Source organism: Chelonoidis abingdonii, chromosome 2 (assembly GCF_003597395.2).
Source record: "Chelonoidis abingdonii isolate Lonesome George chromosome 2, CheloAbing_2.0, whole genome shotgun sequence".
In the NCBI taxonomy this organism is placed as follows: domain Eukaryota; kingdom Metazoa; phylum Chordata; order Testudines; family Testudinidae; genus Chelonoidis; species Chelonoidis abingdonii.
In genome coordinates this window covers 61,173,456-61,189,005 of record NC_133770.1, presented here as the reverse complement: position 1 = coordinate 61,189,005, position 15,550 = coordinate 61,173,456, and the positions used below count along the sequence as shown (strand labels likewise).

Here is a 15,550-nt window from a genome sequence, read left to right as displayed (position 1 = left end):
ACTATTCAAAGCAGGCTGGCAAACACATATTTAACTTCAACTTGAATATGAGTATAGTGCAATCAGTCAGATGGAAGGGTGTGCACTAAAAAGGTTCTCTTGGGATTGGATCATTTAATTACTCACATATCTCAGTGCTGGAGTGTGGCATTGTTCATGGCTACAACTTATCTTTTGATGAAGTGCTGGCTATCTCTTTTATAAAACTATACGGTCTCTGCTATGACTATAGCTAGTTTCAACACCCTTTGTTCATTCATCTCCAAGTGGCCCTACTGATTTCTTAGGGAATAAGGTATTACTTTACGTAAGAAGCAGTACTAGATTTGGGCCCCAAATATATCAGTAGCAATAGTTGGTTCTCCTCTGACATCTTTTAATCTTTTATCCTGACATGCAGGCAATGAACTTTTTGTTACTTGTCAATTTTACATGGAAAGCAGTGTCTTGATAGAAGGTTATAGAAATATTGCTTTGGCTGATCAGGAAAGCCTCTAGATGGAAAAGGAGGCTGATTTTGAAGAACTACCAATGTATTGCCCACCATTAACCAAGTAGTCTTAAAATATGAATCACAGGTAGCAACGCAGCAGTGAAATGGGAAGTGAAATAAGTCAGAAATAAATCCAATAACCTCTTGAAGAATCATTTATCAATACAACAGGAAACTGATTTAAAATGGTAATTTAAAACTTCGAGAGAATCTGGTTTCTGTTTCATTTAATTATATTTTTCCTGATGCCGATGCCCAGAGAACCAACAATCTCGGACAATCTTTAGGAACGACAGAAAATGGATGTCTAGTCTAACATTAACACTTACACCCACATCCGACATGCCTATGCATAATGTGCATATGTAGCAGGGACGTGCGTGCTGCTCAAGTACAGCACTGTATCAGATATCCACACTATCTTGTTAGTTTGTCATTCTCTGCGTGTATTGGAAAGGCTTTAGTTTGGGAGCTCACTTTGTTCATGTGAATCTGTTGCTGGTACTGTTTCTGCTTCTCCAGGAACTGCTGGTGCTGCTGCTGAATGACCAGCTGGGCCAAGGTGCTCTGAGGCAGAGGAGCTGACTGGGTTCTATTCAGGGGCCTATGACGAGGCAACTTGTGGGCAACTCTGATGCCTGGTGAGACTCTCTCCTTTGTTGCTAATGGAGACTGTGGACGGAGAGGAACCCCTCCTGCAAAAAAATGACATTTCAATCATCAAATATGAGGATCAGTAAAACTAAGTAAACATAGAAAAGTCAGGGAGAGCTTCAGTGCAGTCACACACTGGAGAACTCTGCAGCAATATCAATAAACTAATACTCCTAGCACATGCCCAGCAAGGACAGGAAGTCTGACAGCCCCAAGAGAAAGCCACTATGTTTTCTGGGATATTTTACCCTTGGAGGCAGGACAAGAGATTGGAGCAGATCTCACTAGAAGCAGGGAAAAAATCAAACACCACACTGCTTCCCCCCAATCCCCAATGGCTGAGCACTGTAGCATTCACGTATTGCATTTCATTTTAAAATAAAGTCGCTCTCTTGTAAAACTCTAGCTCCAGGAACACTTCAGTGAAGCCTTTGATAATTACCAGTCCCAAGAAGCTTTTGCTGTCTCATTTGCTCCTTCAGTAACAAATGCTGCAGGAGAGCCTGATGGCTACTGTTAGGTTTTCCCTCTAGAGCAATATGAGGCTGAGCTGAAGAGGGAGGCATGTTTCCCCCATACAGTCCAGGAAGAGCCTGCCTCAGTGTCTGGGTCTCACACTTCTGTTTTTCTTTGAGTGAAGATGAAGCCTGTGTCAAGACACAATAGAAACGTTAGCTGCTTTTCAAAGACTTGATACATTAGGTCTCCACATAATTAGCTGGGCTTTTTATACTGTCATTTAAAAGAAAATCCCCACCTTACTCTGTGTCTATTGACTGAAAATGAGACCATGACAGTTATTTTAACACAGTGGCATCAATGAACAGGGAACCTGAAATAAAGAGGTTGTTCTTAAAGGGCAAGATTGTGACCTTTCCTCACAATGGTGTGTAGGGAAGTGTGGCCCTTCCTAGTCCCCTGCATAACTCACTCAAATCAACACTTTCTGTACAGTGGGATGGAGAGGAACAGGGGGAACAGGTGCCTTGAATTCAGTGGGAAGCAGGTGAGCTTTGGCTTTCCACACATCCTTGTCTCACACAATAGATCAATCAGCAATACCAAGCCAAAGTGAGATGGAACATTAACTACGGCTGGTATAGAGCTGGTGAACGTTACTTCCCCCTGAAGCAATTCCTTCTCTGGCCTACTCCTGGGTAAGCACAATTATACACTGCATCCTTACTCAGGGTAGATTGTAAAGTAACAATCTGGTGTTCAGGAGTCAATGGGAGCTGCTAGGCATTTAGCACTTCAAAGCCCCCTGATTCAATTGCCTAAATACAGACTATAGGACCTAAATTTAGGCATCCGTTTTAGAAAATCTTGACCAATCACATCTGTGTTCCAGCTAACGGATGCCTACATTTTCACTGAAAAATATAAACTAGATTTTTAAACAGGGCTGATAAAAAGTAATAAATAGCCATAATAAATATCTAATTGAGTCTTCCCAGGTTGTACATGGTTGCCATTCAGTTTGTAATAGTAAAAAAAGGCTATTCCCTGATTATCTGAATTCCAGATGTTCTACTCAGACAAACCCTAACTTTTTTCATTAAGTTTTGCATACATACTTTTTACTTCACACTCTGCCACTGCCATTCTCTCCTGAAAAAATACCACGGTGGGCTATATTCAATTTAAATTACACTATATTATTCTAGCAACTGCATAAACATTATCTTGCAAAAATCAAATACCCTGTTTGTTCAATTTCCAAAAGTAGCATTTAGTGCTAACTGACCTCCATACAAACTTATATGATGTTTGTGTGTGTATGCGTGTGTGTTAAAGTTTTTAATTTCAAGTAATAAATTACTTTGACATTACTTACTACTTGTTCTCAATTAGACAAAGACATTTTTGCAGAAAGGAAACATTATTTATATGTAGTGTATTTTGGAATGTTACTGTTACTTATGATCAGTGTCTTAACTAGAATCATTTGCTTACAAGTGTCTGATGCAAGATTCCTAGAGAATTTATTTAGAGTTGCAAAATTTTCTTTTGCAAACTTCTCCAGGTTTCTGATGTTAGAAAATAATACTATATTTTCCCTCAGAAATTAACTAGATAAAAATATATCAGAGATAAGGACATTATATCGTACTGAAAAAAAAAACAGGTATGACATAAAACTTGAACTAGATTCGACGTTCAAATTAAGTACTACCTTACTGAAAAACCATAATAAAGTGCATATTTAAAATGAATACTATAAAGTGACACATACTCATTTATACATCTAGAATTTATGTAAATTCTACCAAATTCATGTCATACCACTGTGTCATAAATTAAATCTGAAATTGCAAAGATTTCTTTATAATATTCCATATATTTGTACAGAGTCATCATAAAACCTACTGTAAATCCTTATTTGCCGTCAAACTGAACTAAGAAGTCCTAGGGTAAAATTTGGGTCCCACTGAACCAATGGCAAGACTTTAATTTACTTGAACGTGACCAGGATTTCACCCCTAGAATTTTGTGACTTTTTCTCAACCTGATGTTCTCTTTATGAATAAACATGAAATGTCATTCATTAATAGACTATTGTGTCTACATAGTCATGCACTTGTTTTAACATTTAAATACAAAGAAATTTAAATACAAGGGAATTCTCCAAATATATTATCTCCAACTCAGCCTGAGTCAGTATTAGAATGTCATCTTAAAGACTATTGGCTTTGGAAGGGTATTCCTGGAAGAAATTTTATTGATGACAGTAGCCACTGGTACAAAAGTAGTTCAAAAGGTCAAATTATATGACCCACCCAGGTATCTCTCACCACTTCTGTGGCTTCAAGCATTCATACCTATAATTCAGAAATTGTGTTTGGTACATCACTGTATAAGCTTTATGTTCACATCTGTTTATTCATTATTATTCAGTGTGATTATTTATTGTTTCAAGTAGTTCCCACAGTGTATAAGGTCCTGTATAACACAAATGAAGTCATGGGTCTTGCCCTGAATTTCTTACACTCCAAAAAGACAAAACAGACACCGAGATGGAGATGGCTTTTTGAGGGAAAAATCTAGAGTATGCTTGTATTGTGAGAGAAAGTAGACGAAGAGTGAAAAGTTGAAGAGGAGGAGTGGCGAAAGCAGGGATAAGGGAGATTGGTCTTAAAATAAAAACCATGATTAAAAAAGGACACCCTTTTAAAGTGACAACTTACACTGAGCTGGGATTGTACCGCTGGAAGTCCCAAGGTAATGTTGGGCAAAGAAGGAGATGTATACAAACTCAACAGGTTCATCGATTCTTCATGAATCACAATCTGTTGTTGTGAAACCAAGTGCTGAAACAAGAAAAAAAAATCACCTCCAGATCTGTAACACTTATTTCTATTACTCTTCAAAAACAAAAGCCAGTTAGTTAGTTATCTTTGTTAGTGTGCCTAAGATGCCAAATATTGGGGAAAAGTACTTCATTTCCTGATATACTGAGTATCCTAAGTACTGGGGCCTACTAATATTTCTCCAGCATAGCTCTGAGATTCTTTTCCTGAAATGGAGGCAAATATTCACCTGCCTACCATGCCGCCTTGATTAGTCAGTTAAATTCCTATGCCGAATCAAAATGTCAAGGATTCCCTGCTCCATTACTTCTTCTCCCACCATCCACACTTCATTGCTGTAGGGTCAATGGGAGTTTTGCTTGAGTAAATATTCAGGAAGGATTGCACAATATGTCTTATGGAACACGATTCATCTCTTAATGTATGTAAGGACACATATATAGCTGTATTGGATATCATTCGGATATGCTGAGGGATATCCTCGTTGCTAGAACTACAGCAGATAACCTATAAGAGATTTTCATTAAAATGGAAGAAAAAGTTCTAAAGGAGTATAATTCATATGCTTTGCTGCAAAACTTCACCCACCATAATTCAATATTATTCATTCTGTGTATCTTATCCTCTTGCCACTAAATTACCATTAGTGTTTAATATGGATGGAGAAAGTTTGAGTAAAAAGTGATTTAGGAAGCAAATGTCCTTTAAAAAAAATGTTAAAAACATAGCCCCCATTCCTGTTGGGTGCTGAACTGCCCTGTGAAGTGCTTAGCCTCCTTAACTCCCTCCAGTTTCAACACCTTGCTGGATAGTCCCCATACTTGTTTTGAAACCATATTATATAACAATTTATGAAGAGGACATATAATTTCTGATATGATTTTTTAAACCACCCTGCACAGAGAAACAGGTATTCTGAAAATATCCCCCATAAGCACCCATTTTAGATTCGGTGGAAAGAAGCAAAAAGAGGTTACATTATCACATGCTTACTGCAAGAGGAATCTTTTTGAAGCCTCTGCATTCTGCTTTAATGGTCATGTTTTTCAACATGTGGTCTAGTATAGTTGCTTGAATTACATTTTCTGTTTAAATCTTGCTTCCCTCCCAGAACTTTTACACAATAAGAGCTACAAAGGTCTTATTAGGCTTAGGAACTCTGGCATGATATGGTCCCCAAGGGAACAACATCCCTGAAAAAGAATACCCTGTGTAACAGTATGACACAGTGACTGCTTTCTTCCCAAACAAAAAGCATATGGGGCTCCAATAATAGACCACCTCCAAGAGGGATACTGCACACTCGGGCTTTGACTAAAGTAAATATAATAACTTGTCAAGCATGTTGTGGGGAGCAGTAGATTTTCCCCTGGACAAACCTGGGATATCAATTAACTTTGGAAAATACCTTGTGCTAATACAATGCAACTTCAGACTGTCACTGAAAACTGGTGCTGCACAAAAACACAGGATGTTATTCCAAAACATAACCTTCCTCATATAGTTTGTTTGGAAATAAGACCTATCACTGAGACAATAACAGAAGAAGTCTCTATGTGTAACTTTCTCTTGGTATCTTGGGAATGCTAGAAGATAATATATGAAAGAGAGAAGAAATATGGACTATTTGGAATGCAAGTGTAAAGAAACTGCTTCATTTGTACATTACATTAATTTCCCATTAAATTGCACTTGCTTGATAACATCCAAATATGTACATTGTTAAAATGAAGTAAGTCCAAAATACAAAAGTCTAGTGTGAAATGCTATAAATGTCTTACCAAAAGAGATGCTGTAAACATGTAATCCTCTTTTTAGGACATCATCAAACTTGTACTGGTTGCAGCACCTATGTGGTGCTGCATTTAAAAAATATGCATGTTTCCTTTTTGGTTTTATGATATGCCACTGTTAAATTCCAAGGTGTGCATTGAGGAACAAGAGTCAAATGACAGAATGTAAAGAATAAGTCAAGCAACTAAAACGTAATGCCACAACTGTTAAAACTGAATATCCCCTAATCTGTTCCATTAAGCATATGTAATAAGACAGCTGTGTTAAAAAAAACCCAATTGATTATTAATAACATTGGCACTGAAATTTAACAGCATGAATATACCTCTACAACATAGTCACTTTCTTTTAATAATCAACCTGTATTTGTTTTACAATAACCCTCTGATTAAGCCCATATTAAGACCCCTATCCTGAAACGATCTTTATGCTGACTTAGGAGGCCACCTGCATGGAGGCTACTGTGGAATCAGGGCCTATGTGTGTGTTTGGGCAACTTAAAGTGTTACACTACTGACAATTTACTAAAGCTTTGTCTATACAACACAGCTTTTACCGACATAGTTGTGTTGCCACAGCTGTACCGCTAAAAGTTGTGCAGCGTAGCTGCTGTTTCTTGGTTCTCCTGCCGACAAAAAATGTCCACCCCCAATGAGTGGCATTTGTGCTGTTCATGCTGGCACATGTTGCAGCAAAACTACTGTCTTTCGGGGGGAGGGAGGGGAAGGCATTTAACACCTCTGAAAGACAAAAGTTTTGTCATTCAATTGCCAGTGTAGACATAGCCTAAGCTAATAGGGCATAGTATTGTCCCCCACAGCATTCATTTGTTGAGGCAGGATTCCCAGCTTGCTAGTGTTTTAAAAGAAACAATCTATCAGTCAGGTTCACTTAATTCTTAAAATGTAAGTATAGTAATTAGATGTAGCAGTGATTGGTTTTACTGTCTAATATCAACTTCTCTCTCCCGCTCTTCCTCTCTCTCTCTCTCTCACTCACACTCACACACAGTGGAGGAAAAGGGAATATTTTCTTTTGGCTTTAAATGTTCCAAGCTGCAGACACAGTGTCTGAAGATACCATTGCTTTGAACAGTCCGAATAAGTAGCACTCAGTAAGAACTACTTCTATTATTTTGGTTAGTTCTAAAAATTAAGTAGATTCCCTTTTCATGTTTGTACTGAATTTCAATTTCATCATGCTGGCTAGAGACTTAAAAGTTTTGAAGACTTACTAAGTGTGCTCTTCAAAGCTGAGGTTCATAAATGAATATTATGAAAGATGGGTTTAAGAGACATATGTACCGTGTGCATTTATTTATGTCCTCCATATAATAAGGCAGTTTAGTTTCTACTATTATCTTCAGTATACCAGTTTCCAAAAGTCTGTACACCAAATATAAGTGGATTCTATATGGGCCTGAATCAATGCCCATTGAGATGAATGGGATTTCATTGGGCTTTGGATCAGGCCCTCTCTGTGCTTAGAGTTAGCACTTACATTTGAATTGTGCTTTATTGAGGCAAACTGTCCCAATGAAGCCATAGGAAATCCTGGCATGAGGAAGACAGGCAGGATTTAGCCATGCACCACATGTCATTTGAAAGTATATGGTTTGCTCCAACAGATAAATTGTTACCACAGTGAACTCTGAACCATCAAAGGCAAAATCTAGGTCTAATAAAAACACCTTTTATTTATAAGGCGCAATTATAAGTTTAACTTTTAAGGCTCATATAATGACAGAAAGTCTTTTAACAGACTGGTTACTGAAATCACTATTGGAGAAACTGATAGCAAGGGATTATCTGCAAGGTTTCTTACTCACAGTGCTCTTCTGTGCTTTCAGAAAATTTAAATAAATGGTTACCACACTGCCTACTGTGGGTTAAGACACTTAAGAGACTGAAATTTAAATGATTAAGGCAGAAATGTTTTAAAAGAATCAGAATTTCATTACTGATATTGCTCTAGTAACTAAAGTGTGATCATTTATAGTACTGACTCAGATTTTTACTGGTAAATGATTCCTCTGCCATTGCAACCTGTTTTTCCCCAGCAAGAAGTGTTCATTTGCCGCCATGAATACCACGGCCATACGCCCACTCAGATGCGAATACAACACTTACTGCAAATGTCACAATAACTATTAGGAAACAACAGCAGAGTGAGTCATGCAGGGTTACGGCAAAACAAGTGGCATTTTGCATGATTTTAGAACACAACCTATTATTAGAAACCTCTGTACTTTGTGCGTCTGACAAAAAATTGATTAGATAAATACCATTTGAGAGCTGGCAGCTAATGTTAAACTACAGAAGAAATATTCAGCTGTTTGGTTACTAATAAACTATCAAATAAAATCAAAAATGTACCGATGTTGAGATCTATGGAAAAATGTTTGTGCCCACAGGACCACAGTATTAACAATCAAGTAACCAGTGAGGTAAAGAAGTCTCTGACTGGAGCCAGAAATGGAAGCCAGTGGTTTCAGCTTCCAAGAGTTCTGCCAAAGAGCTGAGTGAGTGGCTCCAGCACATACAGCTCAGCTTTTAAAATAGCTTTTTAGGCTTATTTCAGTGCTCATGATAGTAAGAGACTAATACCACTGTTGCCTGGCATAGCAAGGGAAGATGATTTTGCAATGTAGTGTTCTATTAATGCACAGAATACAGTCCTAATGGTCCTAGAGCTGCAGTCTTCCCAAACCTCTCCTAAACAGAGACTGCCCATCACACCAGACTGACCAGATTTGATTGCGGTCAGAGGGCTCTGCTCTTCATTGATGAAGCTGCCGCAAATTGGCTTTGCAAGTTCCACATCCGCTAAAGAGACTACCTGATTGTAATCTGTGTCTGTGGTGGTTTAATGATTGAACAAGTGTTTAGGAGCTCGAATATTTAGAGTACCAAACGTAAATAAGCCCAAAGAAGCATCATTATTCCCTTTTGTATTTTGTGGTGTTAGCATTAATGGTAAAGTATTCAAGTAGCTGTGGTATCCAATTCCATATGATTTTCCATCTCATATAGCATTAACACCCCCACTATACCCCTGTTTGAAGTTATGTTTCCCAAGGTGAAAATACACTGTTTTAATCCCACTGTACTGACTAGTCTGTGGTCTGAACTGAACTTTTTTATATCTTGCAATACATAATCTGAATTTCTTTACAATCCCATACAGAGGGCTATGAGGCAAAACCACATGTTAGCCATCAATGTAACTATTTTGTTTTCTTTGTGCCACAGAGAGGCTACTAATCAGTGTGCAGAGGTCACCTACCTGCCCTCTAGATCATAGTTCACACACACAATTAATTCATTATGGGGAAGAGTCCCTGCTGGAGGTTGAACTAGCCAATCCAGTTTTTTTGAGGTGAATGTCCTGCCACTGACCTGGAGAAATAGCTCCATTAGCCCAACTCTAGTAAGTCACATTTCCTCATGCTTTTTTGTTTAATCAGTAGATAATATAAAACAATTAACAGCAAGCTAGGCCATCAAAGTAGTTATGATTCTGGCCATTAGCTGCAGAAGATAGGGTGCAGTACAAATCTTAGCATTGAATGAGATGTCCTTTTACACGTATAATAAGGAAAAACTGCCTTTGGCTTGTGCATTAGAAATATTGTATGAGGGAGGAAAATAATAAATAATTAATACCTCTATTGTGCCTTCTGTCTAAAAATCTCAGAGAGCTTTACAAAAAAAGTAAAGAAGCCTCCTCACACCTTTGTTATGTTAGGGAATTATTGTACAGATAGGGAAAATGAGGCACAGAGATACTGAGTGACTTGCCCAAGGTCAGACATGATGTCTCTGAGGATAGGACTCCTGACTGCCAGCCCTATGCTTTAGCCACAAGACCATCCTTCATTTAATAATAACTGATAACTAATAGCTTATTCAATAATGCAGTGAGACAGGACTTGGCTTATCACAAGTTAGGTTTTCCAAAGGTCTGTGGTGTGTGTGTGTGTGTGTGCTGGAAGCTATTTTTTTAATCCCTTTAAAGCCAGTTCATTAGAGGCCTGATTCAGCAGACCACTTAAGCACATGCTTAATTTTAAGCACCCAAATCAATCAGAGATCAGTTAGACTACTCACATGCTTAAGGTTAACCTGGATTTAAGTGCTTTGCTGAGTAAGGGCCTTGAATACCCTCTGCCAAACTGCATAACACTCAGTGCGAGAGAAAAATGACTAAAATTCAAAATAATTTAAAAAATGACAAAATAATGTTTATAAATAAAAAATGTCAGGACATTTCTGTCCAATCCCTCAAGCCTTTCCAGGGCTAGAAGTATATGCTGGATGGCCCCCTGGGGAAACTAGGAAACTCCACTATCCTATAGCATTGAGCTCCTGTTTCTTGTTCTGACAGGTAAAAAGATATTGGACTCTACATTCATCTGGAGTGATTACTGTCCATTTGGGTCTTAGGCCAACATAACTGGAGGTGGCGGGAGGGAGAATATTCACATTTTGAGAACAGGGAACCACTTCCTTAGAAAGTTTATTTTTAAATAATGGCTGGTACTTGACATTCCTGAGACTTTTGGAATGTTGAAAGCAGTCCTGGGGCAATGGATTAGTGGGCAGAGTGCAGGTAAGGTAGTCAATGATAAATACAATTTGTCACATGGTTGTCAATACCACATCCTGGAGGTGTCAGTAGTGACTCCATAATTAAGGTTACGTTGCGAAATACACTTGACACAGGATTAAAATCCTTCTATTTCACCTTGAATTTTGTTTTTTGGATGACAATTGAATTGTCCATCATTATTATTATTAATTTTATTTATTTATTTTTGGTAAAGTATTTACTAATTTTTATATAGGAATTTTAAAATGAGCCCCTTTTGCAATTTCTTACATGTTGTGTGGTCCTTGAAGCTAAAGATCCATGGCCACCACAATACCCAGATACATGCACCAACCCTTTCGTGCCCCAACTCCATTTCCCCTCCCCATAGTGTCTTATTGGAGATGTTAATCTTTTGCAGTGGAAATCTAATAGAACTGCTCAGGTCTGCTAGATAGGGGTTCCACTCTGCAGATTCACAGGAAACACATTGCCCCCTAGCTCCAGGACCTTAAGCTGCAAGTCTCCTCCTCCTCTCCTTGCCCTTTGTTTGTAATAGAGACTGGGACATGCTGGAAGGGGACAGGGAGAAGGAGAAAGTTCAGGATGCCTTCTTAGTGGAGGAAAGAGTAAAGGTTTAATATACATTATGGAATCCATGGGAGCTCTCGCTCCATTAATAAAGCTATTAGCCCTTGTGTCTAGCTTGTACAATCTGCTCTTTGATTTTTAAAACATTTGTCAGAAGTTGAAGAGATGCTACGACCAAATATGTCTTACTGGATGTGTTGTGGTATATGTGTCGTATCTAAAATTAATCTAAATACATCATCTCATAAAAGGAATTTCTAAACATACATTCAAATATATGTTCTTGCAGCATGTCTCTTTAATTAACAGAGCAAAATTCAGACCTGGCCAGCTAGTTAAAACTATGATATAAAGCTATTTCACAGCTATGCTATCAACAGATTACAGCATCTCTCTTTTGTTTTTGTTTCTAATTCAGTTACTGGAGTACCCTGCCACAAAAAACCCAGATTTATGGTTTTATTACCTCAGAGAAACATATAGAATCATAGAATATCAAGGTTAGAAGGGACCTCAGGAGGTCATTGAGTCCAACCTCCTGCTCAAAGCAGGACCAATCCCCAGACAGATTTTTGCCCCAGATCCCTAAATGGCCCCCTCAAGGATTAAATTCACAACCCTGGGTTTAGCAGGCTAATGCTCAAACCACCGAGCTATCTCTCCCTTCCCTCCTTGTAGGAGAACAAACAAATACATAAGAAAACAGTAAATGTTGTCAATTACTATATATTACTTGGGGAGTTCACATTATGTATCTGTGCTTTCTGATTGTTTGCCCACATTAAACAAGATGCAATACATTTGAGGTGTGCAAATTGTAAGGCTGTATTTCTTTATTCACAGTTCTGGTGAGCTATGCTTCACTCCTCTGGTTTGCATTTATATTGGAAACCATAATAGCTTCACTGTGACACTTTACTGACAGTGAGTAGTGTCTTATCGTACAAGCATTCCCATGGACATCAGTGGGACTATGTAACAGTGACTTGCCATTCCGCCACAGGTACAGCTGCTGCCTCAGTTTCCTCAGAGCCTCCCTTTCACTGTTTAATGAGTTTAGCCCTTTGGCTAAACCGAAATGGTCCTATCCTACTGTGTAAGCAAAACAAGAAGTCCACAATACAAGTCTGTGACTCTGGGCCTAGCCCTCTTTTAGGGTCTGTGTAAACTTCCTCTCTTTGAGGAGTATAACCATGCCCTCTAGCTGACACCTCAGTGCCACAGGGGAGCTCATGCTTTGGCCCTAGAAACCCCAAGAGGGAAGCTGACTGCCCACTCCACTGCCCACTGCTTCACTTTCCCCTCAAAGCTGTCTCCTACATTTGTCTTGCCCCACAACCCCTTTCCCTGTATTCTACAGTATGGCTCTCCCGGGCCCCTTTTACTCCTCTTCTCAGTGTACCACCACTGGTCTTCAAAACCTGGTCACTGAAGAACCTCCCCAGCTAGCTGTACCCTGCACAGCAAGCAAAAAGGAGATCTTTTATATCCCTGGTGCCTTTCCGAGCATATTTTGTATGAGCCTAGAGTCCCCTTGTCCCTCAGGGAACTACAACTTGCAGAATTCCTCTGTTCCAGGCTGGAACTCAGAACAGGAATGGGTTGGACCTGAGACAGCATAAACTGTAACAGACTACTTACAAAGCAAGGTATTACTCAGCATGAGTGAGGGCTTGTCTACACATGGAATTATTCCAGACTGTACACACATGGAGTTAATCAGATATAGTCAATCAGGAATAACTCCATGTGCAGACAAGCCCTAAGGCATGTAAAATCTAGCCCTACATTTACACGTGTGTGGGATCATAAAGCATTTTGCTGGAGTATCATTTGCTCCAAATAAAATTCCAAAGCAAAGTACTTTGAAGTATCCTGGATCAGTTGTTTATGTTAATATTTAGAAATGCTAGTGTTATTTCATAGGATTTCATTATTTCTAAGATGCCATTATATTCATTACTATATATCAAAACAGTCATTCCACAATGTATCTCAGCACCATCATATCTCTTCCGTAGACCAGTTTCCACTGCCATCTGAAATACAAGCCAGTTTCTCTTTCTCACACAGTTACTGTGACTTCCAGGTGAAGGAAGGAAATCAGAAAGCAACTATGGTCTTTAAAGTGCTGTTTGGAATCTTTCCAGCTTTAAAAAGCTAAGCAATTACCTAGTCAATAAAGGGACTGACTGTATTATTCTTACCTCAGCTTGAGAATTAGATGGCAAAAGTGAGGTTTCATTTTCTGTCACACTTCCAGTAGGGCCATTGCTTGGTGAGCTGGGCCCTGTTCCTGGAGAACTGCTACTAACTGACGCCTCTGAAAAAAGATTAAGCACACATGAATTTATAAGCAATACAGAAATCCAGCTGTGATTATGATGAACAATATATTGCTTATGGCACGGTCTTTCTTTTGTTGAAGAATAGTTTTCCTGTATGAATAGACTTTTTACTGTCTTAAGGATTTTCTCTCAGTCCCAATTTGTTTGCAACCTTAAAAAGATAGATAGTTTCATTCTTTTCCCCTCTTGATCCCTTCTGCACAAAGAGGGAATTTATTACTTGAGTTTCCTGCAAAGATGGCAAGTTACTCAGTGGCAGGCAGAGATGTGCAAACAGAACTCCTAATGAGGAAAAAGGAAAGGAAGTACTTTTTATTGCATACTCTTCTGCCTCTGTGAGAGATCAAAATGACAGAAACAGTAGACTTGCAAAGGTCATGATAACATGTCATCAATTCATGAGGCCTACTGTCATTCCCTTGCTGTTTGGGAAGGGCTCCAGAGTATTCAGTTGTGAACTAACCTCTATATGAGTAACCAATAAAAAACAATACACCATTTGCAATACATCTCTGTCAGCAAGGTATGAGGGACTGTTTGTAGCATACAAAATCTTAAAATAGGATTTTGAGAGCTATAATTTACCCCAGCTTGGTGAAAAAACTCCCAGGAGTTTTGGTTAAGATGAAATGTAATATCAGTTTAGGAAATGATACATCTGCTACCATAGGAAGATATTCTGCAGTTGTAAAGGAATGGACTTGATGATCTAGTTGATCTTCATCACATCTAACTGTTATAAATCCTATATTGATGACAAGAGTTTTTGTACAGAACAAGAATATAAATAACTAAAATTAGTGTGGTGTTAGCAGAGATAAGAATATTTTATAGAACATCTTTCATACAAAGTATCTCAAGAAAATTAAGATAATTTAGAGCATTTATTTAATTAGCCAGTTATCAAGTTATGGCTATCACCAATTCTTTGCTCTCTTTTTTGGGTCAGTTTGTTAGGTCCAGCACCATATTATCATCTAGGCCGACAAATTTGCAGGGGTGGCAAATTTATAATAGCAGCATTTTTGTATTCACGGCATCAGTGACGCTATGATTCTACCAATCATAACGTGTATTGAAACCACCAATGATGGCACAATGCCATTTAGTAAACATACTCGCAAGAATCCTAAATGTTAATAATATGACTGGAAGAATTTAAGCAGTTAAAAAAAAAAGCTATACAAAAGAAAGAAAGGGAAAATGAAATGATAGCAAAAACGCGCAAAATAGATTCCTTTGTTGTATCAGTTAGTGCCGACAATGAGACAGAAAAAATAGTTGAAAGTAGTAGTGAAGTAAAAAGTGAAAATACTGGTGTTGATACTGAAAATACTGACGTTTAATAAAATAATGTGGGGCCAGGAGCGGCAATTATTTCAGGACCTAGGGGTGGGAAAATCATTAATCTGCCACTGGTTAGGTCCCCACTCCTCTTGTCATGGAAGAAAATGGAAGTTTTGCTAGTGACTTAAAGGAACTACTGCTTACTCCCAGCTAGAGTACATTTCTGCAATTCACTATCCCATCAATAAACTAATAATATAGGTCTGGTCAGGAAAGTCTTTGCTCAGAAAATGTTTGATCAGCTGTACTTTTAGCCGATTGAGGTCTATGTACAAAGTATGATGGGGGAAAAAATCACAACTAAGTCAATGGCAAACTTGTAAAAAGTGAGTCCTGGGAATATATTTTCAGGTATATAAGCGATCATTGATAATGAGTCAGAGACAGAGTTAGGATTAGAATAGAAATGTCCCAACACCCAG

The 15,550-nt window shown here is 38.4% G+C and overlaps 1 protein-coding gene across 4 annotated transcripts in view; it reads right to left on the bottom strand.

Annotated features, from left to right (window-relative positions):
• HDAC9 (histone deacetylase 9) overlaps window positions 1–15,550 on the bottom strand; it is a 362,822-nt gene that overhangs the window by 236,386 nt on the left and 110,886 nt on the right. For all 4 annotated transcript variants that reach the window (XM_075062394.1, XM_075062391.1, XM_075062392.1 and 1 more), the window contains exons 8-11: window positions 13,641–13,756; window positions 4,336–4,458; window positions 1,590–1,794; window positions 971–1,188 (exon numbers count right to left, since the gene is read on the bottom strand). In XM_075062394.1, the coding sequence (XP_074918495.1) occupies window positions 971–1,188; window positions 1,590–1,794; window positions 4,336–4,458; window positions 13,641–13,756 (662 nt within the window). The remainder of the gene's footprint in view (window positions 1–970; window positions 1,189–1,589; window positions 1,795–4,335; window positions 4,459–13,640; window positions 13,757–15,550) is intronic.